The 26,349-nt window shown below is 64.1% G+C and overlaps 1 protein-coding gene across 1 annotated transcript in view; it reads right to left on the bottom strand.

Moving 5' to 3' along the window:
• Positions 1 to 26,349, bottom strand: part of CHD6 (chromodomain helicase DNA binding protein 6) — a 55,713-nt gene that overhangs the window by 10,924 nt on the left and 18,440 nt on the right. Inside the window, exons 6-31 of the mRNA XM_088536037.1 lie at positions 25,963 to 26,112; positions 23,310 to 23,375; positions 22,950 to 23,008; positions 22,526 to 22,643; positions 21,167 to 21,253; positions 20,766 to 20,900; positions 20,355 to 20,476; positions 19,569 to 19,812; positions 18,921 to 19,097; positions 17,648 to 17,791; positions 15,727 to 15,982; positions 15,049 to 15,259; positions 14,351 to 14,546; positions 13,788 to 13,952; positions 13,180 to 13,359; positions 12,328 to 12,438; positions 10,727 to 10,929; positions 10,135 to 10,334; positions 6,553 to 6,712; positions 5,596 to 5,685; positions 4,676 to 4,779; positions 4,133 to 4,262; positions 3,872 to 3,929; positions 3,576 to 3,633; positions 2,910 to 3,129; positions 803 to 1,011 (exon numbers count right to left, since the gene is read on the bottom strand). Coding sequence (XP_088392163.1) covers positions 803 to 1,011; positions 2,910 to 3,129; positions 3,576 to 3,633; positions 3,872 to 3,929; positions 4,133 to 4,262; positions 4,676 to 4,779; positions 5,596 to 5,685; positions 6,553 to 6,712; positions 10,135 to 10,334; positions 10,727 to 10,929; positions 12,328 to 12,438; positions 13,180 to 13,359; positions 13,788 to 13,952; positions 14,351 to 14,546; positions 15,049 to 15,259; positions 15,727 to 15,982; positions 17,648 to 17,791; positions 18,921 to 19,097; positions 19,569 to 19,812; positions 20,355 to 20,476; positions 20,766 to 20,900; positions 21,167 to 21,253; positions 22,526 to 22,643; positions 22,950 to 23,008; positions 23,310 to 23,375; positions 25,963 to 26,112 — 3,853 coding nt within the window. The remainder of the gene's footprint in view (positions 1 to 802; positions 1,012 to 2,909; positions 3,130 to 3,575; positions 3,634 to 3,871; positions 3,930 to 4,132; positions 4,263 to 4,675; positions 4,780 to 5,595; positions 5,686 to 6,552; positions 6,713 to 10,134; positions 10,335 to 10,726; positions 10,930 to 12,327; positions 12,439 to 13,179; positions 13,360 to 13,787; positions 13,953 to 14,350; positions 14,547 to 15,048; positions 15,260 to 15,726; positions 15,983 to 17,647; positions 17,792 to 18,920; positions 19,098 to 19,568; positions 19,813 to 20,354; positions 20,477 to 20,765; positions 20,901 to 21,166; positions 21,254 to 22,525; positions 22,644 to 22,949; positions 23,009 to 23,309; positions 23,376 to 25,962; positions 26,113 to 26,349) is intronic.

The raw sequence follows: 26,349 nt of genomic DNA, 5'->3' as shown, positions 1-26,349 counted from the left end.
CACGGGCCCCTGGCACCCCTCAGCAGCTTCCCATGAGTGGTATGCCCTCAACTCACGCAGCTCGTGGATGAGAAGCAGCTAATCCAGGCGCATTGACACATGCCTCTAAGGCACTGCACCTGAGACCAGTCCTCCTGGCATGTTTAAGATGAGATCCTTTCTGATATTGCTAAAAGCAAATAATTTTGTGTTTAAATAATTGCCAAGCAGCTTTTCATTTCCCATCACCTGCATGGGGCCAGTGCTCTGGGGCTTTGCAAGACACTGCTGGAACACAGATGCCTGCTGTGTTTGCCAGGCTTCCCCACTCCTCCTCCGGAGGGATCAGACTCCCTTTTTCCTACTGAGAGCTTCTCACTTAGCTAGGGCCACAGCACAGGTGACACAGGGACACCGTCCAGCCCAGGCGAAAGTTGTGTGGAAGGGAACCAGCAATACAGATTGCACCAACAGCCCTCTGTTCCACTACGGAGGAGATGTGAGCGCTTGCAAACCTGGGAACTCCTCCTCCACCCTGGCATCTCCCTCTTATGTCACCTGTGCAGCGGTGACAAGGCAGACGGATGCAGGTGGCTCCTGTGAGGCAGGGCCTCGCTGCAGCTCTCCAGTCACAGCACGCGCACTGTGCAGAGCAGGGCTTTGGCGCTGGGCACTGCCGCACGCCTGGCTCGCGGCTCCAGCCTTCCTCAGCCCCTCACTGCTCCCCTGCTCTGCTCTTCAGTGCCTGGGCCATTTCTAGCCCACCTGGTCATACCTGGACCTGCTGCTCCCTCCTGCCCCCGGTCAAGCCTTTTCAACTCACCATCGTCTTTCCACGGTGGGAGGCCACAGACATTCTTGCACATGGCCACGAAGCTGTAGTAATACTTTTCCAGGCTCTCATCCGTCTTCTTCTCCAGCCGAGAGATGGCTCTGAACTGGGCCCAGTCAAAGATCTTCTTCTCCTGGTCATAGACGACCCCAAAGGAGGAGACGGTGCGGTAGAAGTCTGCCTGTTCCCTCCTGGTCCACCTGAGAGGCAGGGAGGGAGACAGCAAGCCCTGAGCACGTCGCGCGCAGCCTCGCGCCGGGCCAGTGGCAGGGCTGCGCCGAGGGGCAGAGCACCACGGCCGCACACGCTGTGTCCCCGGGCGCATGGCGCGTGGGCGCCAGAGGCTCGTGATGCTGCCTGAACACAGCGCGCAGCTCTGCACTGCCACGGGACTCCGGCGCCAGGAGAACCTACGGAGGCGCCGGGCTGCTTCGACGGCTTGCTTCAGCTCGGTCTCATTGCTGCCACGGGACGGCTCCGTGCCAGGGATGAGCAAGGAAGGTCCCTTCACATGGAGTGCAACTGGCCTACGCAGGACGTGAGGTAGGAGCAGCTTTATTGCCTTGGGTGTCCTAATAGTGAATGCCAGACAGGAGCGAGCAGGACTGCGGGGTGACAGGCAAACGTTCTCCCCACCAAAGGGGAGCAGCCGTGGGCTCTGCGCTGCAGCGCTCTCACACCGCAATTTTCACCCTGCCTCAGCCTCTGAACTCTCACGTCAACAGGGAACATGGGGATCACTCGACGGAAGTGCCCACCTTTGCCTAAGCCAGGCAAAGGCAGCCCTGGGCACACAGGCCATTGAAAAGCAGGCTGGACAAGACAGATCAGGCTAAAAACTGCACAGGAAGAGCAGGAGCCAGTCACAGCGAGGAGAGCGAGCGCCGTGTGAGAAGGAAAGTCAAATCCAATTTCCTCTGACCTGCAGTTCCCTGCCAAATGTTAGCAAGCAGCAGTGACACGACAAGGGAGGCCAGAGGGGCTAACGGCACCCACAGCGCTCCCAGACAAAACAGCCTGAGATCCAGCAGTCCGACTCGCCAGGGAGCCCTCCACAGTGAGACTTCATTCCAAAGAGGAGAGCAGGTAATAAGAAGCTAATCAAAAATCACCAAGCAGAAGGAGCCCAAAGAGCAGCCTGCTTTTTAAAGGCCTGAAACTGACAGCTGCTGGGAATGGGCCTAGCGGGAACCACCCCGCAAGGAGACCTCACACACAAGGAGACGAAGGGCCAGGGGCTGAAGAGCAGGGAAGGCTGGGATGTTCTGGTGCCCCGCACAGCCCCATTGCCACCACTGGAATTGACGGCCACCTCGGAGCGGAGCCCGCGCAGCTGGGAGCGCTGCAGGAATGGGGAGAAGAAGCAGCGATGAGCGGGAGCCAGGGACAGCCCAGCAAGAGCGGCCAACGGCCAGCGGGAATCGCTCGGCCCTGCTCCCCCGGCATGCGGGGCTGCGGGCAGCAGACCAGTGACAGAGAGATGTGCTCAAAAAGAGCGTGAGGGAAGACCCCATTCGACACGGAGCTATACCAGCGGAACCCCATTTCTGCTGCCGTACTGGGAGGTGCCAGGCCACGCTCCCGCTGTTCCTCTGTTTCCTGGGACGTTGCAGGAGGGGAGCCCACTGCAATATGCTGCCACGGGACCCACTGGCTTCTGAGCCCGCAGCAGGAGGCCGATGGGGTAGCGCGGGGCCGAACAAGCTGCCCACGCAGGCTGTGCCCCGCTCCTCAACCACCCTCATCCACTGCGTGGCCTGGCTCTGGCACACAGCCCAGCAGCAGCCCTGGCGCTGGAGGACAGTCCTGGGCCCGGCAGGTGCTGGATTTGCTCCAGAAGATGCTCGATTTGTCCCCCTACACTTCCTCCTTTCAAGCTGTTACCAGCTGCTACCCAGCAGCTGCACCTGGAGGCCCAAGGACACGGCAGGTCCTTCCTGGGCATGGGAGAGGGGGAGAGGCTGGCAGCCCATGTCCCTCCTGCAAGGACCCCACATCCAACTACCGCAAGATTTCCTGGATGAGCTCTGGGGCGCAGGAATTGAGGCCAGCCCACACAGCTCTGCAAAGCACGCACTGCGCAGGGCCGCCGCGTTACCTCCTCTGCATCTCCTTGCTCGCTGAGTCCATCTCCGAGGCTCTCCTGAACATCTCGTCCTGCAGCCAGTACCCATGGCTGCCGGGCCCCAGCATGTCGGCGCGGGGTGGCAGCTCCTTGCGGTTGCAGCGCTGGTAGACAGTGACGAGGCGCCGCAGCCGGGCTGTGAGGGCAGATGAGACAGGCCAGCAGGATCTGTCTGAGTCGGAGCCATCCTGGGCTTCAAACATCAGCAAGGACATTAGGATGTAACTCACACTGCACAGTCACAGGCCCCACATCCCCATGGCTCCCTCTGCCCGAGTGCTCTCCTGCCCTGCCCTTCCCATAGGGAGCTCTAGGGAAGAGACTCCGGGAGCCAGGGGCTGCCCTGAGCATCCCTGGGCTTCTGCATCCCTCAAACTGCTGGCTCAGAGCCGCCCCGGGTCTGAGCTTCCCTGTAGCAGGCCCAGGGGCTGAGAAAAGGGGTAGGGAATTCCAGGGTAGGAAAATGAGCTGCGGGCCAGAACGCACCTGGGATGGCAGCCCTAGGACTGCCCTGACCCCTGGCCCCAGGTCTGAGCCCGGGCTGGAAGCCCCGGGGCTCCCTGGGCGCGCTGACAGGCGCACAGGACTCGCGGCCTCGCGGTGATGGGCGCACGGGACTCGCGGCCTCACCAGCCTCACCTGCCACTGGCTCATCCCGCTTGTCGCCGGCCTCGCCCGCCGCATCAGCCACGACGTCCTGCAGACAGAAGCCATCAGAGGGCCCAGCAGACCAGGCAGAGACCCCGCACCGCCCACCCCCACGGGCGCTCTCAGCGCCACGGCCTGGCCCTGCTCTCATTCCCCAGGGACCATTCCTCTGCGGATGCCCCCGTCCCCCTTGTCAAGGGCTCCTGCTGCTGCGGTGACACCCAGCACCTCAGCACTTCACGGCTCTTGCTCCAGGGCAGCTCTCGGGGAGGCAGAACCCCACTCACCTCCTGCTTCGGCAGCCTGTCCGGTTTCTCACCGCTCTCTTCCTTCTCCATGCTCCCCCTGCGCAAGAGAGAGAGTGAGTCGTGGCGCCTGCCACGCAGCCTCCTTGGCCGTGCCTGTGTCTGCTAGATGGGACACAGCCCAGCTCTCCCGTACGTGGGGCTGCCCCCGCACCCTGCAGTGGAGCCAGCCCGCCCGGCCCGGCCCCATGGTGGGCTGTGCATATGCGCCCAGGCTGCTCCCCGCCGCGCCGCGCTGCCCACCTCTCAGTGGTGTCCTGGGTGCCGTCGCTGGTGCCCTGCTCCGCGGAGAGCAGCTTCTCGTCCGGCATGCCCACCTTCTCAAGGAAGCAGAGTGCCGGGTCTGCGCGCATCGCGTTGTACCGCTCGTAACCTGCAACGGCCGCAGCCATCAGCATGGAGGCATCAGTCTCAGGCCTGAGCCTGCTTCGGACAGCCCCCTCGCACTGTGGACACAGCTCCTCTTGCATCTGTGCCTACAAGGGCAATTCTGACCCCAGAACAGCAGAACGCTCCCCCAGGGTGGTCTGCAGCCCTGGTGTAGCCAGCAAAGAGTCTTCCACCATGCAGCGTAACGCCAGCCGGCGGGGAAGGAAAACCCTCGAGCCCCTGGTAGGGGCAGGAGGCTTTGGTGCCAGGCGGGGGGCTCCTGGGACAGGCACTCATGTGGCAACAACATGTCGCTCCCGGCACAACACGGGAGGCAGCCGAGCCACAGGCCTGGCCAAGCGCAGCACTGGGGCCTGCCCTGCCCGCTCGCACCGCCCTGTGGACAGGGCTACATACCGTGCTTGAACACGCCGATGAGAAGAGATTTATCCGCCTCGGCGTTCCACCAATCCACTGGGATCTCCACGTAGTCGATGTCTGGCAGCAGCACATCCAGCTCCCTGCAGGGAACACGGTGTGAGCGTGGCTGCACGAGGGGCAGGGCGGGGCAGCGAGGGGGAGGCTGGCGCGGGCGCTTCGCTCCTCCGTGCGCACACAGGGCCGCACGCTGCTCCGCGCAGCCGCTGCCTCCCTGCACACCCTCTCCTCCTCCCTTGGGCAGCAATGCCGAGGGGAGCTCCCGACAGACTTCAGGAGCATCTCCTGGGAGAAACCCTCTTCAAAGTCACCGGTTCAGGCTCTGATAGGTGGGCTACAGCGCGTCCTCTGTGAGGACTCATGGGGGTACAAACCCCCAGCCCAGCCCAGGGCCCCTGTCCCAGGAAACGAAGCTCAGCGTATTGCACCTCTGATCCAAGCTCTGAGCGTTGAGCCCTTGCAAACAGCGGGGAGTTGGCAGCCATTGGGCTCGGCAGCATCGACAGAGCCTGTCGGCCCCTTGTCCTCAGGGATGGGGATGGGTCTGGGCGTAAGAACAGGGGGCTGCTCTGCTCCAGGAGCCCTGGGGGTGGGCAGCTGGCACCGTGCCAGCCGGCTCCCACACTGGTGGAGGCCTGCGGAGGCCTCTCCCTGCGGGCTGTGGCGCATCCCTGGCACCCTCTGTGCTGTGGCCGCCTGAGCCCAGCTCCATCGAGGCATCGCCCAGGCAGCAGTGCCACCGAGGGATGTTTGGCTTGGGCAAAACCCGGGGATCTGAGTGCAGAGCCCAGCCCACTCAGGGCTGCTGTGAACGTGGAGGTGGCCGGGGCAGCTGTGACAGCGCTCGAGCGCTGCCCCTGCTCCCGAGCAGCAGCACGGGCTCACCACGGGTGCCCTACCTGGCAGGGGTGCCCTCGAAGGCCTTGTCCGCGGCCTCCCCCAGCACTTCAGCCTTCAGGTAGTAGAGCATTCGTACGCGCAGCAGGACCCTGTCGCAGGGAGCAGAGAGGACACACGCTAGCCCAGAGGAGCTCGGCATGCAGCTCGACACCCCTTGCCTTGCAAGGGAGCACTCCAGGGCCAGCAAAGCCAGGGCAACCTCGCTGTTTCCCAGCCCGTGGAGCACCCTGGGCCTCAGGATCTGTCCCCTTGCAGGACAGGCCCTGGGGTCGCCCTTGGGCCCTGCCCTGTGCCCTCCCGGGGCGCCGCAGGCAGACGTTGGGTGCTCAGAGCACTGCTGCCTCCCCCATCATCTCCTCCACTGTGCGCAACTGAGAAATGTCAAAGGGCCCTGGGGAGGAAGGGCTGAACGGCAGGGCCAGCAGCAGGGCCAGGGACGACGCCCTGGTGGCGCTGGGCACTACCGTGTGCATGGCTGCAGAGCCCGCGGCGCAGGGGGCGGTGAGGGCAGAGGAGCCAGCCCCAGGCTCTGCACCCTGGGGCAGCAGCTCCGTGTCAAACCCTCTTCCAACCAGCCTCTCAGGGACTTCTCTCCACCACGGCCCACTGCAGCCTTTGCTCTGGTGCTGCCGCTGGCTCCACAGACCCTCAGCTCCTGCCAGCACAGGCAGCTCAAAACTCTCGGCAGAGCCAAGGCGAGACTTGCTCCAAGCAGGCAGGGCTGGATTTAACATGGAGCTGCAGCAGGCTGGGGACAGAGGAGGCTGGGGAACAGATGGCTGCAGCTCAGCCACTAGTTTGGAGATGCCATTGCACCCAATGTGGAAGATACCCAGGCAGTGACAACCCTGCCTGCGCGGGAGGCCCTTCATGACTCTCCCTGTCTCTCCATGCCTGGGGCCCATAACCCACCACGCGGCTGCAGCGGCCCTGCTGCTGCGGGCTCCTGTCCTTACTTGTTGCAGTGCTGCTTGAGGTGCTTCTTGTAGCTGTCGTCGTGCAGCACCACCTCGGGGTTGCACGTGGCGAGCCAATCCGCGTTCTTGAGCTCAGGGAGCAGCATCTGGTTCTTCGTCTTCTTGCCCTTCCTGCCCCTGGGCACCGGTGCTGACAGACCTGTAGGGGTGAGTGGCAGCGCTTGAGCACCACGGGCACCGTGGCACAGCTGAGGCAGTGGAGCCGGTGCCGGGGCTCTCTGCAGGGCTCCCTCCTGCGGAGCAGGAGCCTGGGCCAGGCAAGGGCCGTGCCCATGTGCCCGTCCCCGCAGCCCAGCTGCGCTGGCAGCCCTGGTGCAGAGACGGTGCTCGGTACAGCCAGGGCCCGATGACAGCACTGAGTAAGTCGCAGTGCCAGGAGAGGCAGAGCCCGCCCTGCGGCACAAGGAGCAGGGCTCAACACTCCGGTGCCCGGCAGGCGCCCGCCCTGCATCCACTCCGGCCTCGGCGCACCGGCCCCTCTCCCCAGGCTCCTGCTGCAGCCCCTGCCCAGCAGCAGGGCCGGGGCAGGCTGCACTCACAGTCCCAGGGACCCCCCCACACAAGCCACAAATCCCAGCAACCCAGTCCCCCTGACCCGCCTGCTGGTTCTGCAGGGCCTCCTGGCACAGCAACCCGCCCAGCACAGCGACCCGCCTGGCACAGCAACCCGCCTGTGGCGGTTCTGCAGGGCCGCCTGGCACAGCGACCCGCCTGGCACAGCGACCTGCCTGTGGGGGTTCTGCAGGGCCGCCTGGCACAGCGGCAGAAGACGGTGCCGCTCCGGGAGCCTGTGCCTGGGAGTGGAGTGGGCGGCCGGACTGCGCAGCCCCAAGGCGACTGCACCAAGGGCGAACAGGCACGACCGGGCGTAAGCCTGGAGCTGGGAGATGCACAGAAAGGCTCATTCCTGACTGAGACAGCAGTGGTGGCTCAGGTGGAATTCAGAACTGGAGCAGGGGGCAAACAGCCCTACTAAAGCAGCCCTGCTGCATTTTCAGTAGGATACAGAACTGGCTGCTAAAAGCGATGAGCAGAACTCTGTGCAAACACCCTGCTTAACACGGCAGGCCGTTCTTGCCTCAAACTTGCGCTACAGGAGCTGGACCTGTCATGGCTGGATCAGAACCGACAGATCTCAAAGCATTTACAGTGTTTTTCACTACTGCCAGTTCAGGTGAGGGACCTGTAAATGAGCATCCGGGCTGGACCCGGAGTGTGGGAGACTGTCTCCAGGAGCTCAGGGATCACCCTGGGACGGGGCACTACGAGTCCTCAGGACTAGGCTGAGCCCAAAGAGATACGCCCTTGATGTATAAAATACCAGGTAGAAGGCAGAAAGGGACCACGGTCGTGGGCACAGCTCTTCGCGGAGCTGGACACCACAGCGGTTTGGAAGGGGGTGTCACCCCACAAGGCAACACAGTAAATTGCAGAAAAAGTTCCAACAAGGAGCTCCAAAGTGATCAAAGGCTGGAGAAAATCTTGATGATCTTTAAGAACTGTTCCGTGTGTTGGGAAGAGGGCTGTGCAGGAATCACTGCAGGGGCTGCTCACACTCAGCAGAGACGCTGAATGGAAAAGGAAGGCAGATCCATGACATCCAGTGGCTGGAGCTGAAAATTAAACACACTTGCAGCCTTGAAAGAAGGTGCGAGGTCACAGTGGAACATGGAAATGCCTCCTGGTGGGGTCACTATTGCTTGGAGTCTTCCAGGAGAGATTGGCCTCCCGCCTGGGCGGACGCCCCTGCTCTGCCATGCGTCCAGGAAGCACAGACCTGCGGGCAGGAAGAGCAGCCTCAGCCGCTCTGCCCCATCACCTGGTCTTGAACGCCTGGGTGGTCTTGAACGCAGTGTCCTCAACAGCCTCCTCGTGCCTGCAGCTCCACAGCAGTACGGGGACTCCGGGCAGTCACCAGGTCTTCTCTCTGCGGGCTCGCTGGGCCTCGTGGGCCCTGTGCTAACACACAGCCTCCAGCCAGAATGGGTATGGATCAGATGGATTAGCCCAAAGCCCTGAGGAGGGCTGGCTTGGCTCGCCCCTCCGCAGTCACACTTCAGCGCATGTGGCATTAAGAAAGAGGAGTCCCCAGGATGCACAAGCAGAGGTCTCGGGGCCTCCTGCTCCCTTCTGCCCCAGCCTTCCTGGAGCAGCTCTTGCTCTCAGCTCCCTGCGAACACGCTGAGCTCCTTGGTGACCACGGCAGGATGCGCGGCCGCCTCCCGGCTTGCAGCCACCTCCGCAGGCTGCTTGGGGGGTTTCACTGCCCCTCTGGCCGGGGGCGCAGGGTGCTCTCACAGCTGGGGCAAAGTCACGCTGGCAGAGGAGCTGCGGGCTGCTCCCCTCTGCCAAACACCCAAACACGCCAAGCTTCGTGCTGCTCTCGCCGTAAGGCGTTACCGACCCTCCTCGGAAACGGCGGCCTGGTCGCTGCTCGGTGTTGCCGCGGTCAGGTCCGCTCCCATCAGCCATGCAGCTGCTCGCCGCAGCGGCTGCTGCAGACCACACGCTCCGAGCGTGCGCTGCAGAGCAAGGCAGGCATTTCTGTTGGCTCTGGGGCCTGGACGGTGCCGTTCTAGACACTACGCAATGCACGGGATGCTTGTGGGTCTCAGCGGTGGCACCCGAGCGCCGCGTGCCCCACGCTGCCATTGGGCCACCTGGAAAGGCCCCTTGCAGGCTCCGTCACATCGGGCCAGGAAGGTGGCGCTTCGGCCTGGCTCTCTGGTGCCAGAGGCAGGAGCAGAGCCCAGCGCCAGCCCTGCTCACCCTGCGCCACGGCCCAGATGCGGCTGAGCACAGGCAGACATTTGTGCCAGGTTTACGAGGCCGCAGAAGCGGTGCCACCTTGGCAGGACTCTGCACTGCAGAGGTGTCAGGGCAAACCCACACCAGGGCCTCTCCGCCCAGCGGGGCAGGTGGTGCAGCCTGGGCACCAGCCCGGGCACAGCCACAAGCTGGCACCCAGGGCTGCCCAGCGCGAGCATGGCCACGAGCTGGTCCCCAGGGCTCCCCAGCACAGGCACAGCCACGAGCTGGCACCCAGGTCGAAGTCACTGCCCAGGCTGCCCCGTCCTGGCGTGGGGAGGACCCCAGCAGTGGCGGCGCCTGGCTTGGAGCCAGGACTGCCGGGCAGGATTCCCAAGCAACAAGCGCCCTGGGCCCTGCAATGCCCTGGGGAACAGCCCGGCTCCTGCAGACCCCGAGTGCCGCCTCTGCCCTCACTCCTGTCGCACCGAGGCTGCAGCTCTCAGTGCACAGCAGTTGGGTGCCACGAATGCACCACCCTGCCCTGCACTGCCCTGGGAGCCTTAAGGGCATCTCCAGCCCCGAAAGGAACTAGTGGCCCCCGCTGAAGAGCTGGCTGGCATCGCTGCTCCCACCAAGGGGCTTCCTCTGCAGCAGTCATGGCCACCAGCGCACTGGGGACCCTCCTTCCTGCGCAGGCAGCCTCAGAGGGTCCGTGCAGGCTGCTGGCTGCGCTGCACAGAGCAGGCCCCCGCGTTGCAGCCGCCGCTTCCCAATGAGTAGCAGTGCAATGGCAGAGAGAACACGCAATACCTGAGTGATTCTGCAGCGCCTGGTTCTGGCCGTCCTTCGTTGGCGTGATGAGATCCCAAATAAAACTCTTAATCTTCTCATCCCCTTTGTAGTGTTTCACGCAGTAGACCAGCAAGGCCCGGCAAATCATTTCCATGTCCTTCTCGTTCAGGTGCCACTTGAACCGCCCGTGGGTCAGGATATCTTTCCAGCGTCCCCAGCTGGAACACAAACACAGTGAATGCTCTGAGCAATCAGAGACACCTCCAGCGCCTTCCCGGCGAGAGGGCACAGCCCTAACACAGGCCCCCATGGACAGGGCTTGTCCTGCCCCTGCATGAGGAGGGCACAAGCAGGGAGAGGTCTGCCTAGGATTGACCACGGCAGAGGCGGAGCAAGAGCTGGGAGCTATCGCTGCTGCCTGGTCCATGCTCTCCTTCCAGCCCAGGTGTCCCCTTTGGGCGAAACAGGGCACATCCCACCACAGAGGTCAATGTGGAGGGGAGGGGACACTGCTCAGGGCTGCTATCACTCACAGGGGACAGAAGGTGACGCCGGTGGCCCTGCGTGCTGGAAGCCACGAGCGCGCTGCTGGGGAGCAGCTGACACCCACCCGAAGATGAGCAGGTTTTTCTCCACACGGAAACACTCGGCACGCAGGTACCGCCGCGTCTTCTCGTTGAAGCGGCGTGAGCGTGTGGGCCGCTCGTCAGAGTCGCTGTCCAGCTCGGAGAACTCCATCAGCTCGTCCTCCTCAAAGGAGTTGTAGTGTTTGGTCTGCTTGCGCACCCGGGGCCTGTCAATGACCAGGCTCTCCTACGAGGGACACAGGGAGACGAGGACACGCTTGGGTGAGGGCAGAAACAGGCCCTGCTTTGGGGCCCAGGGGCTGCCCTCCCAGCCCTCCCTCCAGGCCAGGCCCGTGGCCGGCACTGCGGTGCGGCTGGCCAGCCCCCAGGCCAGCGGACACCTTGCCCAGTCACGGACACCCTAAGGACACTGGCCCCTACTCCACCGTGTGCAGGTTGTGTGCAACCACAACAACATTCCTGGCCGGCACAAGACCCCACCCGAACAACAACAGGTGGAAAACTGCCTGCTCCGGTCAATCTGCTGCCAAGGAGCGGAGGATCCAGCTAATAGCCCAAGGCCATAGCCCCTGCCAGGCGCCCTGCGGGACACAGGGCAATTTCTGTATCCAGGAGAGGCAGGTGGGGCTGGAAAAGGAAACCCAGCTGTGGGGAAGGTGCAGGAGAATCCCTGCCACGGCCATGCCATTCACCCCCGCACGCTGTTGGGCGCACCTGAAATCCTCACCGAGCCCTCCAAACCCGGGCAGCCTTCGGCACGCGGAGCGGGTGCACAAACACCCTGTCCCACACTGCCTGCTCGACCAAGGACTGCACGGAGCGGTCCGGCCGCCCTCCCGCTGCCGTCTGGGGCTGCCTGCTGCGGTGGCAGGGACCAGACCCATCCTCTCGCTCCAGCTGCAGACCGGCAACCACGTTCACGTGCCCTCACAGCCAGCTCTCTGAGTGGGCAGGCCTGTGAGACGGGTGCTGCTCCTGGGAGATGCTCCCTGAGCCTGCAGAAACGGCCAGCAGCGCAGCTGGCAGATCCGCTGAGCCCAGCGCCGGCCTCCCGAAGCTCCACTACCATGTTTCTGCCCAGGAGTGGCTGGGAAGGGGCTGATCTGCCAGAGAGGGCAGCAGGGAAGACCCTCAGACCGTCCAGGTACTGGCCACCTGCACCCTTCCTGCGTGGACGTGGCGAGGGGCTTCAGCCCTCGCTCCCAACCCTGGCCCCAAAGCAGGGCGAGGGGCCGCACCGCAGCTGCAGGCACCGCACGCAGCCGAGGCCAGTCCCCAGCCTGACCACGCTTGCGGGGAGCGGGCAGCAGAGCTGCTGGCTCAGAGCCTGCGCTCCCAGAACGGCCCCTCATCCCCGCACCCCAAAATATACCAGGCAGACACATCCAAAATGTGGCGTCAGAGCAACAGGGGCTTAGCCAGCCTTTATGGGCCCATCTTCCACTGCAGCAGCTCCCGATCTCTCACTGAAACACAACACCCCATGAGCCAGGCGGCAGCAGCGCTGCAGTCGAAGCTCTGGGCTCCGGGCTGGAGCGCAGGGAGCAGCAGGACGGTGCTGGGCGCTGGGCAGCTCCACCGTGGGGCACATGGGCATAGTGCATGGCTTGGAGCTGCGTCCTACCTTCTCGTTCTTAGCATCGGTGTCCAGCTCTGCTATCTTTGCCCACTTCTGCCAGAAGTTGGGGTCATCTAAGGAAATGTCAGTTCTGTTTCCTGATGCTACAAAGCTGGCCTAGGGGAGAAAGCAGAGCAATGAACCTTGAGCTTGCAGCCACATTCAACTGTGCTTTCCTTCGCAGGGACCCCCCAGCTCTCTGTCCCTGGTGGACGGGCTCTCTGCCAAGCAGCATCACACCCCGTGGCGACACACACCAAAGGCCTCTCTGCTCAAGGAGCCGAGCCTGCCTCTCCTCACCTCCTGGAAACAGCCGAGCCAGGGCGGTACCCTGCACGCAGAGGGGAGCCCGAGGGCAGCCCGAGGGCCTGCGCTCCCAGCAGGCAGGCCATGAAGCGCGGCACGGTGCTGGGTGCTCGTCCTCTGCTCCTGCAGCATTGCAGGGGCCCAGGGGAGCGCACAGCCCGTGGCATCACCCACCCTCTGCCACCGCCCCAGGGCTCTCTGCGCAGAGCCAGGCCTCTGGCAGCACAGGAGCACGGTAGGACGCTGCCGGGCTGGGCTGCAGGGAGCTTTGCTGCAAGGTGCCACGCTGCCAGGAACCTAGTGGTGCTGGTGCAGCCTGGGCCTGGTGCCCTCCTCCCTGCCGCACGGCCATCGGTCACTCGGGAGCTCCTGCTGCCCCGTGCCCCAGCAAGGGCTCTCCCGAGGGCAGAGACCAAGCCTAGGAGCAGAGCTGCCCTTGGGCTACAGCCTCAGCTCAGGGGTCAGCCCCACAGCGCCGCGCCCTCCTGCACATCCGCACGCCGAGCTCGACCTCGCGAGGGGCTCAGCCGGGCAGCGTCCCACACCCCGCACCTTGGCAAAGGTGGAGCCCTTGCCCTCAGACTGGATCGTGATGGTCTGTGTCCGGCGCTGCAGGATCTGGTCAATGTCCTCTTCGCAGAACTTGGATCCCTCATCCTCCTCGTCCATGAGGGCACCGTAGGCTCCTTTCCGCAGCAGGTCCTCAACCTCCATCTTCGAGAGCTGCTGAACCTGCCCAGAGCACACGGGCATCACTCTGGGCACTGCCACGACCACGGAGTGCCGAAATGCACTGAGTCAGGCCAGATTTCCCACTGCCACCAGAGGGCTTTGGCAGCAGAGGAGCAGGAGGAGCAGACAAGCAAGGGACATCGACTGGTTCTGTCTACCTGTGGCCTGGGCAAGGCTGGCACTGCCTGCGCTGCAGGGACCAGCTGAGTACTCCAGGGTCCTTGTGACAGCGCTGACCCCCACAGACCCCCTAGGCAGACAGGACGTGTCCTCCCCACGCGGAACGCAAGGCTTTTGTCCCCACACACCGTGTGCACATGCCCTCCCCGCCTTTCCCTGCCAACGCCAGCACAGGGACGGGGCGCAGGGGAGGCGGAGAGGTCCTCCGTGCAGTGTGCCACCCAGTGCCCCACCCCGCAGCAGCCTACCCCGTTGGTGCTGCCCTTGCGGTTGATGTCCTGCAGCACCGCCTTATCCAGGCCCAGCTTCAGGCTGGCCTTGTCGAACATCTCGCGCTCATAGGAGTTCCTGGTGATGAGGCGATACACCTTCACCGCCTTGCTCTGACCGATCCGGTGGCAGCGGGCCTGAGCCTGCAACACAGCGGGGACACGGCGTCACCCCCATGAGGCCCCAGCTCGGGGTGCCCACCTCCGCCAGGGCACCGCGCCGGGCCAGCCCTCGCCGTGCTGGCGCTGGGCTCTGTGCAGCCGGGCGAGCGCTCCAAGGGCAGCCTGCGCGTCCTGCGCAGGGTAGCGATGGGCACCCAGCGCCGCAGGGATAGGCTGCCTGCTCCCAGCCCCCCTGCACGGCTGGAGCCGTGCTGCTCCGCACAGTGACATGCTCCCCTGCCTGCCCTACGCTGCAGCCCGTGCCAGGACGGCAGGGCGCCGCGGCACTGCTCTCCCTTGCTGGTACGGTGGCGCTGGCTGCGCTACAGCCCTCCAAGCCGTCCCGTCTCTCACGCAGCGCTCGCAGCCCGGCCCGTTACCTGCAGGTCATTCTGCGGGTTCCAGTCCGAGTCAAAGATGATGCAGGTGTCGGCAGCAGTGAGGTTGATGCCCAGCCCGCCCGCCCGCGTGCAGAGCAGAAAGACAAAGCGGTCCGAGTCAGGCTTGCAGAAGCGGTCGATGGCGGCCTGGCGCAGGTTGCCGCGCACTCGCCCGTCGATCCGCTCGTATGTGTACCTGCCCCGAGAGGGAAGCGGTGAGAGCAGGGCTGGAGCACGCTGCCGCGACCGGCCCTTGGCCTGGTCCTTGCCCCAGGCTCCGTGTGGGATGGCAGACAGGCTGCCTTTGCTGGCAGGACCTGTGCACAAGCGGAGCCTCTGCATGCTGCGGTTGGTGCCAAGAGCCATTCCTGTTATGGTGGCACAACCATCACAGCCCCGCACTCAGTGTAGGGACGCAGGACTCATAGGCCCTGCCAGAACCAGGACCAAGGGAAGGGCCTGCTTCTATCTGGTCACTCCAAGGACCAGCCCTGGGCAATGCAAAATGCAGAGACCCCCCAGAGCTGCCCAGCTCGGGGGGTCTCTGCACCCGCCAGCAGGTAGTCTGCCACTCAGGTCCTTGGGTTCGTGGCACAGAGTGGCTAACACCCCTCCCTAGGCTCTCTCCACCCTGCACCTGCAGCCGCAGAGTGACATGACCCGGCAGAGCCATGGTGAGGACCCAGGGCTGTACTAACCGCCTCTGAATGAGATAGTCCTCCAGGATGTCGAGGCACCGCACCATCTGCGAGAAGATGAGCACCTTGTGCCCGCCGGCGATCAGCTTGGGGAGCAGCTTATCGATGAGCACCAGCTTCCCGGCCGCCTGGATCATTGCCTGAAGCTGGAAGTCTGGTGCCTCTGGGCTGTGCGTTTTACGGAAGTCTTCCAGGATCTTCTCCTCTGCCCCTGCCAGGTGAGAAGGGAAGTGAGTTCTGGGCAGAGTCCTTGTTCTGCCTTGTGGCTGGCCTGGCAGGGCAGCTGCCCCCAGCCTCTTGCTCAGGACAACAGCAAGTCACCACGCAAAGAACAGACCCCACACAGCAACCTGAGCAAGTGGACTCAGGACCTACAGAAACCCACTCACTTCTACCACCCCAGGCATTTTTCAGAGCTTGCACCAGCGCCTGGCAGAGTGAGCCTGGTGAGGATGCTGGAGAGGATTCCTCTCCAGGACACCCCCCAGCCCTGGTTTATACTGAGAACCCGAGGCTGTTGCTGCTGGTCAGCAAGCAGCATTTGAAGAGCCCTGTGCTGACACAAGAGCTGCAGGGCAGAGCACGGCACCCTACGCTTGGGTGCGTGGCACAGCCGCAGCGATGGGTGTGCGCTGCAGCAGAGCAGGCCCTCACGGAGCCCCGGTGCACAGCCCTCACCGTTGATGAGATAGGGGTGGTTGCAGCACTTCCGCAGCTCCATCATGGTGTTGATGAGGTTGGGCATATTGTGCTGGTTGGCACCCTTGGAGAGGAAGGAGAAGTTCTTCTCCAGGATGGCCCGGTAGTACTTCTTCTGGATATTGGTCAGCTCCACCTCAATGATGGTCTCCTGCTTGGGTGCTAGATTCTTCTCCACATCATCCTTCAAACGCCGCAGCATCATGGGCTTCAGAATGGACTGCAGCTTCTTCACCTGTCAGAGCAAGCACTGAGACTCACTGCCGTCCCTGGCTCCCAAGCGCACAGTGACGAGGCAGAGGGGTCTGCAGCACCGCAGTGCTCAGCAGCCGCTCTGCTGAGAACCAGGGCGGCTTTGAGGGGTGGCCTCCTCAGAACAGGCACATGGTCCTGCGCCATGACATCTGTAGCACCGCTGCTGAGTGCCCCACATGCCCCACGGCCGCTGCAAGGAGCCAGCGGACGGACTCCTCAGCCCAGGCTGCATTTGCAGCTGTCCTGCAGGGCACTTCCTCCTTCCATAGTTCCTCCTCGACCAACCTATCCATTTGCCAACCTGAGAGTCTACTGTAATGCAAGCACTGGCTGGGTAAATGAGAGAAAAGCCGTGGTCGTTGGCTGCCTTGACTCCAGGAAGGCCTTTGGCGGCGTCTCCCACAGGAAGCTCATGCAGGCCAGACAAGCACACGGTGAGAACCGGCAGAACGGCAGTGCTCAGCAGGCCCCGCGAGTCGTGTTAGCTGCAGGCCAAGAGAGGAGGCCCCTCTGCCCAGCCCTGGCGAGGCCACTGCTGCAGGATGGGGCTTCGACAAGGCTACGAGAGAGACAGGGAGCTACTGGGAAGAGTCCGTAGCACCAGGCTACAGAGAGCATTAGGGGACGGGGCAGTTCTCTCACAAGGAAAGGCTGAGAAAGCTGGGGCAGTTCAGCCTGGAGAAGACTGAGATATTTGTACACAAGTCTGTTCGGGAAGGTGTCAGGAGGAGGCCAGGTTCCTTCCAAAGGTGCGCAGTGGCAGGACGAAAACACAGAAGTTCTGTCTGAATCTAAGGGAAACTTTCTAATGCTGCATATGACAGAGCACTGGGACTGGGTGCCCGGAGGGGCTGTGGGATCTCCTTCCTTGGAGATCTTCAAAAGCTGCCTGGACAGGGCCCTGGGCAACATGCTCTAGGTGACTCTGGCTGAGCAGAGGGTTTGCACCAGATGATCTCTGAAGATCCCCTCCAACCTCAGCTGTCTGTGATTCCCCCAAGCGCTTGGTGTCTGGCACACGGCTGCAGCAAAGGCCTCAGCTCCCAGCTCATCCCGTGCCACGTGGCATGTGTGAACAGCAGCCACGGTGGAAGTCTGCCGAAGGAGCAGCACTGGGGGCTCTCACAGCACCGCAGATGCTGCCTGCTCCACGTTCCCATGCACTCCAGAGCCTCTGAGGCTCCTGATCTTCATGTAATCTCCACTTCAGCCAGATACTCAAGTGGCAACAGCAGAGCCTAGAAGACTGCGCTGCTTCCAGTGTCCCACGCTCAGGCCTGTCCTTGGACAGTCCCCAGGTGCATCTGAGAGTGGGTGACACACGAAGCCCCAGCCAGCCCATTGCCTCCAAGCTCCTGCGGTCCTTGGGATAGGAAGTGCTGGGAAAGCGGGATGCACTGAGCTGCCCAGGGGTGCACGGGAAGCAGGGTGTTGGGTGGAGGAGAGGCTGTGATCTCGGCACAGTGCGGTCTCCTTTCCAGAGCCCACAGCCGAGGCAAGGGCTGCAGCTCTGCACCTGGGAAGGAGTCGACCTTCAGGCCATGATACTGTTTGCTTCCAAGGAGCAGGTGTCCGAGGGTGGCCCTGGACTCGTGACCAGGTGCCCCAGTGGCCTGTGATAACCCTCTAGGGCCCTTCTCAGTACCTGCTCCTCTGTCTTCAGGTCCCCGAACTCCTCCAGGAAGGCGGTCTCCGAGGGGAACTGCTGCGGCTCCAGGAAATTCAGGAGGCTGAAGAGCTCCTCCACTGAGTTCTGCAGGGGCGTCCCCGTCAGCAGCACCTTGTGCTCCTGGGACACACAGAAACCAGGTTGAGGGCTCAGCCCTCTGGCCAGGCCAAGGGTCGCTCGAGAGCGGGCCCTCCTGCCAGGAGACACGCACGCACCCAGGAAGGGAGCGGACTGGCGCCGTGCAGCACCGCTTGCGCTCCCCACAGCCCCGCTCTGAGCGCACGGCCCCGTCTGCACAGCAAGGTGAGAACTGAGAAGCCTCTGTCGCGCCAACGCCTCGGCCACTGCCCCCGCTCACATCCTTAGGCAGCTCTGCAGTGCTCTGCAGCAGCACAGGGGGAGCACGGCCTGGAGCGGGGGCTCTGGAAACAGCTGCTGAGTCTGTCCTGTGGCAAGTCACCACTCGGGACCTTGACTTCCCCACCTGGGATATTGAGGGAATCAGAGACCTGCTGCTAGGCCCAGTGTGTGTGGAGCGCTCCAAAAGGAGCTGCGGCCTACGGCAGTGTCAAGTGCATGCTGAGAACACGGGAGAGCTGCCCTTAGAGGCTCTCCATGCACAGTTCCAAGGAGACACGGGTCCAGACAACCCCTCCAAAGCTCTGAGCAAGGGAGAGAGACAAGCCCGAGAAGAAGGCACTCCCTCCCCGCTGCAAACACCAGGGCTGCAGCACCGGGCGCTACGGCTGCTGCCTCGCAGGCCCTGCTGCAGGGGACATGGCCAGCAGCTCCGCAAGGTGCAAACAGCCTCCCTCTGCGCAGGGCAGGCAGGGGGCCGGGCAACCAGGCCCGCTCCCCAGCGCAGCTCTCTGGCCCTCTGTCCACAACATGCAGCCCTGCGGCCCGGCCCTGGCCAGGAGCGGCTCCACGGCTGCGGAGCGGGCGGGAAGAGCGTGGCCGCTGCAGTCCTGCCTGCCACGGCTGCCACGATGGCCACGCACCGCTGCCACGATGGCCTCCCCGCACCACGGGGCTGCGCGGCGCCCTGCACGGAGCACCCACAGATACAAGGAATGGGCAGAGGCTGAGCCAGATGTGGGTTCACGGCCCACTTCAGCAGTGTGCCAGAGGCCGGCCATCTCCAACACGGCTGCCCGCACCAGCACTGCTGCAGTGACTCAACGGCCTCAGACAGCGGCTCTGCTGCAAGAGGCAGCTCCCGCTCCCTGCCCGAGGCTGCGGTGCTCACCAGGGCCATGAGCTTGAGCCCCTCAAGCAGCTTGCAGTTCCTGTTCTTCAGGCGGTGCGCCTCGTCTATGACCACGCAGCGCCACTGGATCTTCTTCAGCTCCGGGCAGTCAGCGAGGATCATCTCAAAGGTGGTGATAACCACCTGGAACTTGAAGATCCCAGGGAGAGGGTTACCCTGTGGTGACAGAAACCAGGGGCAGCGTATGACTCCTGCGAGGCAGCACGACAGTGGTTGTGCTGACACACAGCCATCCCTGCTGGCCCACGCAGGCTCCCACCCTGGCAGTGACTGAACCCCGGCGGGGCTCTCCTCGCTCGCCTCCCGCACGCAGCAGGCAGGTTGCGCCACGTCCCACGTGCCACCCTCAGGCTGTGCCCCTCCAGCCCCAACCTTGCTCCGGGGCACACAGAGCCTGGCCAGAAGGTGCAGCTTGGGCTCTGCAACGTTTTCCCCTTTGTGCACAAGTCAGGCCAGCTCTTCACCAACACATGGTGCACCCTAGAGCCCGTGCCAGCAAACAGACCTCAGAAGATCCCCTTGCCCTCTCTAGGCGAGCCACCAGCTGCACATGCAGCCCAGGGCTTCCCAAGCAGAGGGAGCCAGGCTGGAGGCTGCACCATGGCAGGAACACCTGCGCGAAATCACCTGCGTGTCCCTGTACACCATCTCGTACTGCTGGATCATCTGGCGGCTGATCTGGCTGCCGTGGTACACGATAGCATTCATCTCCGTCCACGTGCGGAACTCCCGCTCCCAGTTGGTGATGGTGGAGAGGGGGGCGATGATGAGGAAGGGGCCGTGGATGCCCATCAGGAAGATTTCTGAGAGGAAGGTGATCGACTGGATGGTCTTCCCCAGCCCCATCTCGTCGGCCAGGATGCAGTTCTTCCTGTGGAGGCGGACGGGGGCATTAACACATCTGGCAGGAGAAGAGCCATCCTGCCCCTGTCTCCCCCGCGGGATACAGACTGTCACCTCCACCTGCCCCTCTGACCTTGCCAGGCGAATGGTGGCCAGAGCTGCAGCCCTGTGGCATCAGCACAGCAGTGCTAGAGGCCCAGGTTGCCACACCACCCGATCACCTGCAAATGATGAACCCAAAGCTAGTGTGATAGGTGCCTTTGGGTGCCAGGGAAAGACGTATCCGATGGCCTGCTGCAACCCAGGACAAGTGTATTTCTGCCACAAGAAAGGGTCACCAGCAGCCTGGCCAACGACAAATTTCAGCTGTATCTTAGATTCCTCTCCAAATCAGCATTTACCAGAGAGAAATATTCCTACCGACTAAATTGCAAAGCCAAAACAATACAGTTGTTGGCTGCTGCCTGTGTGCTCCAGCACGGCAGGTCTCCCTGGCGGCTGGCAGCTCCCACCTGTGGACCTGCGTCAGCGGGACTCCCTGGGGAGCAGGGGGCTCCAGCCCCTTCTCACCTGTTGTACCAGTTAAAGAGCAGCCAGTTCATCCCCTCCAGCTGATACTCCCGCAGCTGGTTACTGTTCTTATATTCCCGGGATTTCTCCAGTTTCTGCCAGGACTCAGACGCTGGGCGCTCCTAGGAGAGAGCAGTAGCAAGATGCGTGGGGAGGAAGAGGCTACTGCTCAGTGTGGCAAGGCCCCACTTGTGGGGCTGCACCTCAGGACAACACTTCCAAACAGACACGGACAGTCAGAGGGTTCACACAGAGGTGTCAGCCTCGGTATCCCACCCACAGATCCCGCTGACCCATCTGGAGAGGGAGATATAGGGCTTGCACTAGAGCTAGGGCCAGCACTGCTGGGTCTCGGCATACATAGACAGTCCCTGCCCTCCCTGCCGGGTACGTTACCTCTGGGTACGTTACCATGTGCTTGATTTCTGGTGGGATTTGGAGGGCTTCAAACTCTTTGATCTTGCCTGGGTCGACATCCTCCTCCAGCTCCCAGGTGCTCTCCTCGTAGGGCAGCGAGCACCACTTCACCAGGTAGTGGGTCACCTCCTGCAGTGCAGGGAGACACGGGCTGGCAGGGCAGCGCAGAGCTCTGCAGCAGCTCAGCCCAGCACACGGCCACGGGCGCTGGCAAGAGGCGGCCACAGGAACAGCCAGTAGCCCAGAAACTCTCTCCCTGTGCCCAGCGCTCCCGGACAGGACTTGGGTTGTGCGGGGCTGGGAAAGCCTCAGATTGTCAATATGGGCTGCACTTCCCCAGCCCGAGGCCCCGCGAGCCACCCTCCCTGCGTGCAGCAAGCGAGGCAGCTGCTCACCTCCCCGGTGTCGGGGTCCTTCGTGTGGGCCACCTCCAGAATCCGATCCACCTCCACATAGTCGGGGTTGAACAAATCCTCATCAGGCTGGAGGGCAAAAAAGGAAAAGAGAGAGAAGCTCAAGGCGATGCCAGGACTAAAGCAACGGCAGGGGATGCCCATCCCCGGCTGCGGCGGATCTCAGCACCCGGAGCGCCCACGGAGGCAGTGTCGGGAACGGAGCGCCCATGGAGGCAGTGCGGGACGTCTGCCCCGGCAAGGAGCCCGTGGGAGGAGCGCTGGGCCCTGGGGGCCGTGGATCACCATGCTGCCAGGAGGAACAGCAGAGCCCTGTGCTCCGGCTCCTGACCAGCGTCCGGAGCTGGAACTGCCCCAGCCAAGGGCCATGCAGCACCCCTGGGTGCTTCACTGTCCCCAAATGAAGTCCCAGCCCTCTACCAAGGATAGTGCCTTGCTCTCTAACCCTGCGAGTCTCTCTCCTCCCACTTCCAGCTCCGCAGCAACCGTTCCCAAGGGAAGAGCTTGCCCCCACCAGAGCAGGGGCCAGGAGTCCTTCTCTAGACAGACACATGCCTGGCACTGGCAAGCAGGAGGAAAAGGGCTCCTCCAGGCCCAGCTCGTCATGGGAAGCAGCAGCTGCTTCTTGCTGAACCACTAGTGCTGCAGCACATTCAGACACGTGCTTTTTCTTGGCATACTGGGAAAAAAACCCAACCCAAACTGATTCAGGAATGAGGAATTGGAACCCCTCCAGGCTTTGCAGGGAGATCCGTGCAGTAATCTGTGTAGCCTACTGGCCTGATTTACACTTGTTGGGGGCAGTTCAAGGAGAACCAGCGACTACCTCTGGAGCAGCAAGGTGAACTACAGAACACCTCCTGTTAAACAGGATGACTGCTTGCAGAGCAGGGCAGGCAGAAGTGCCCATGGCCTCTGGAGTCACCCTGCTGCAGCGTGAGGGGACACCTTCCCCACAGGGGCACCTGCAGCCCCGCACGCTGCCCTCCCTCGCACCGAGGTTCCACTGCACCGGGCGCCCCTGTGCTCCAGGGCCTGCAACCGGCCTGCGTCCCTGGCTGTCCTCTGCCATGACAGTGGTGACGGCACAGCGTGCGGGCACTGCTGCAGCTGCCGGGCTCTGGCAGCCCCACGGCTCACCCGCGTGGTGCGGGGTCTGCAGGGCACGGGCTCCACACAGACTGAGGCTTTGCAGGGCCAGGGGGAGCTCGGCTGGGGCCCTGGCCAGGGCTTGTGGCTGCGGGAGCGACACAGGGGCAGTGCAGGGTTCTGCCTGCTCAGCCGCCGCGTGGGCCCAGCAGGGCCGAGAGACAACGGCAGCGGGCTGCACGCAGCGCTCACCTCGGTAAAAATGTGCTTCATCTGCGCCTGCTTGTTGCGGAAGCGCTTTATTTTCTGAGAGATCCGCGGGTCCTTCTCCAGCTCCTCCAGCGTTGCCCACTTACAGTGAAGGTAGGAGCTGCAGAGGGAAAACCGACAGAACACGAGAGAGGCCTTTGGGCAAAGTCCCACCTGCCAGAGAGACAAGCAGGGAGCTCCCAGCAACGTAGGGAGCCCCCAGCCTGTGCCTCGCCGCAGGGAGCCCCGCGCCGCAGACGGCAGTGCCAGGGCCAGGCCTGCTGGGCACTGCAGCCGCGTTGACTGCAGCTCCCCAGGGCAGCGGGGAGCCAGGGCTGTGGGAGGACAGGTGGGAAGGGGCCTCTCTGGAGGCCTCCCCGGCTCCTGTGCACGAGCCGCCGCGGGCAGGGCCCAGCGCCGCACGTACAAGTTGCGGTACTTGACGTAGAACTCCTCCATCTCGTAGGCCAGTCCGCCGGGGTGAGCCTGGAAGCAAGGCACACAGTTAGCAGCAGCCCCGGAACACGGAGGAGGCCCCTCCTGCAGCCTGGGACTGGCCAGGCCCGCTCCGGCCCGGCCACGGGCTGAGCTCGAGGGCAGCGGGAGAGCCCAGTGCAGGGGAGCCCCGTGGATGCTGGGCAGCCAGGATTCATCCCTCCCCTGCCCAGGGAATGGCTCAGCAGAGCTCAGTGCTGCTACGCACCACATTCCGGGGGTGCTGGGCAGCCAGGATTCATCCCCTCCCTGCCTGGGGACCACTGCCCCCACTCACATCTTTGCCACTCACCTCCTTCTGCACCATTCTGGAGGCCAGGATCTTCTCAATGATGTTGGCGTCGTCCTCGGGAGGCTCCTGGGGACACGGGGAGGGAAGCAGCACATTGGTTTCCCAGCCTCCGGCCGCCTCTCAGCACAGAGCTGGCAGTCCCCTCCTCTGCCACCCCGCCAGCTGCACAGGCAGTGCCACCTTTTCTAGGTGCTGGGAGCCAGGTGCTGCCAGCCCAGCTACACTCACCCCGACAGACCCTTCTCGCCTGGGGCTGCTCCAGGGTGGCACCGTGGGAGCCACAATCTGGGAGGCAGCAGCTGGGGCAGAGAAGGGGGTCCCTACCCCAAGAGTGCAGCCAAGCCCCTCTAAGAGCCCACACGCGAGGAACCCAGAGCCACTTCTTCAGTGAGGGCCAGCAGGGACAGGGCTCCAATTCCCTGCTCAGCTGGTGGCTGGCAGGGACCTGCCCACCTCCCGTTCTGTCCCCTGGCACATAGCAGCTTGGCAGGAGAGTGCTGGCCCCACGCGCTCGGCACAGCCACGCCAGCGGTTCCACATGTGCAGTCCAAGCCCGGAGCACACGGGGAGCCCGAGCGGCCCCGCGCTGCCCGGCCACGCTCTGCTGCGGGGCCAGCCCCTCCGAGCGCCCAGCCGAGCGTTGGGGCAGCCGGGCTGGTGCCTGCCCGAGAGAGAAGTGGGAGAAAGTCAAGGGCAGAGGAGACAGTGAAAGGGGCTGGAGACTCTTGAGCATTCGAAAGAGAAGTTGTGCCCAGGCTGGGAGACGCGAGAGCAGCAGGAGGGGAAGTGATGCGCGGAGCAGAGAGGACGAGGCCGGGGTTCATCTCCTTGCGCCACGGGGCACCGCAGCGCTGGGGTGCTCCTTGCTGGAGTGGGAGGGCCCCTTTGGGAGGCCCGGGCAGGCAGGGGCAGCCTGTCCCCGCAGGGGACGTTGACGGGCTCCCTCCTGCCCCTTGATGGGTGCCGGGACGGGCTCCGGGGCAGCCCCAGGCTGCCAGGGCAGCAGCGCTGCCTCCCCATCCCCGTCCTGGGCACCCCCTGCACTGGCCCCTGTGGAAGCCCCAGAGGAAGAGGAGATGCCCACAGCTCCCCGTGCTGCTGGTCGGGTCCCCAGGGGAATTTCAGCCCTTTCTGGCCCGCGCTGGGCTAAGGGGGCGAGAGGGGCGCAGAGAGCCGGCAGCAGAGCCCGTCCACCCAGGGCTTCCAGGCACCACAGGGCTCCCATGCACCGGGGGGCCACAGGCACCGCCAGTTCCCTCAGGGTCCCGGGACCGGGTTCCCGTGTGGCCCTTTGCACCCAAGGACAGCACAGGAGCTGCCAAGGAGCACGTGCAGCCTCCGGGAAAGGAGAGGCCAAGGGAGGAGCAGCCTTGAGGCCTCCGCAGGACAGCGGGAGGCAGGCAGAGCCGAGCAGGTCAGGGCTGTGCTCAGCCGCACAGGCAGCGGCCCCAGGGCCACAGGGAGCAGCCATGACCAGGCTCCGCCAGCAGCGGCCAGGGCAGCCCTGCGGCCTTCCCCCAGCAGCCATGACGTTTCACGTGCCACAGGGCAAACGGGGACCAAGGCTGCACCGAGAGCCGAGGCTGGCAGCTAGAGACCGCCAAAGGCAACTCCTTCGGCTGCAACTGCCTCCGAGGGGCAGCACATCCCGCCGTGCAGCAGGGAGCCCCGGGGCTCAGCCCCAGGGCCTGCCGACAGGCAGGCCGAGCCTGGCGAGGGGGGCAAGAGAGGGACGCAGGGCACCGTGACAGCAGTGACCAGCACTGGCACCTAGTGGCTCTGCTAAGGACCGGGGCTGGGGAGAGGATGCGCGTGCCTGACCCAGCCAGCGGGCAGGGGCCAGGGAGGAAGGCGCGGGCAGAGGGGGCGGCGCTGCGAGGCCCACGGTGCCCCCAGCCGGTCCTGCCCCACAGACTGGGGTGGCGGGAGCCAGGCCGGGTGTCTCTGCGCTCACAGTCTGTGGGAGATCAGCGATGCGCTGGCCTGGCACACACAAAGCGGGCGCTCCGCAGGGAAAATGCCAAGCTAACCCCACAGGCAGGAGCTCCAGGGGCAGGAGCCCCATGGGCACGGGCAGTGGGTCTGTCACACACTGGGGCAGCTCTGGCTGCGCAGCGTGTCCCAGAGCAGAGGAGGTGGAGCACGGGTGAGCACAGCTGGGGCAGGTCAGGGCTACAACACGGCAGCAGCAGCAGCTCTGCCGAGGGGCAGGACTTGCAGGCGCCCTGTGCTCAGGAGGATCTGCTGGACAGCAGGGCGAGCAGGGAATGGGGAATCTGGCACGAGGGAGGCTGTGAACCCCTCACGGGGCAGGCCAGGCGGCAGGGGCAGGTGGTGGCCAGCACACCGGCAGCAGCTCGAGGCCAGGGCTCGCGGCACCAGCTCATGGCTGCGGCACCCAGGCCAGAGCTGGCAGGGAGCCTGGTGCTGGGGGCAGCAGGGGAGCCCCTCCGCACCGCACGAGGCTGCCTCTTACCCCGTGTCCTTGCCCCTGCTGCCATCACCCTGCACCACCCGGGCAGGTGGATTCCCACCTGTCCCAGTGCTGGGACCCCCTCCCTCCTCCGCATCCCCACACCTCAGCGCTGATGCCCTTGGGGCAGCACGAGGAGGCAGGAGAGGGCCTTGCACCCAGGCCCGTGCCCGACCCTACCTCTGCCTGCCACGCCAGGGTGGAGGCGGAGAGCGCCGAGGTCCGCCCGGCTCCCAGCACCGCTATCGTTTCACCGTCATCATCCACCACCTTGAAATCCAGGTCCTCGTTGTACTTCCTCCTCTTCACCTGGCGACCCGAGCGGCGTTTCTGTGTGCCGGACAAGAAGGGCTTGCTGGGCATACGGCGGCCAACGCGCAGCACGGGCACCGGGCATGGGGGCAGCGCCCCGTCCCGGCATTCCAGCGGGACGGGGGTGGCAGCAGGAACAGGCAGCCTGGTGGCCGCCAGCCTCGCCGCAGCTGGGTGTCTGCAGCCGTCCCCATGAGCACTGTCCCACCGGGGCCTGCCAGCCTACTGCCCAGCCGACGCCACGCTGGAGAAGGG

The sequence above is a fragment of the Tinamus guttatus genome, unplaced genomic scaffold (genome assembly GCF_059628265.1).
Source record: "Tinamus guttatus ecotype Peru unplaced genomic scaffold, ASM5962826v1 Tinamus_guttatus_pri_ptg000650l, whole genome shotgun sequence".
Classification (NCBI taxonomy): Eukaryota; Metazoa; Chordata; class Aves; order Tinamiformes; family Tinamidae; genus Tinamus; species Tinamus guttatus.
The sequence above is the reverse complement of the archived record's forward strand: the minus strand, read 5'-3'. Positions and strand labels throughout refer to the sequence as shown.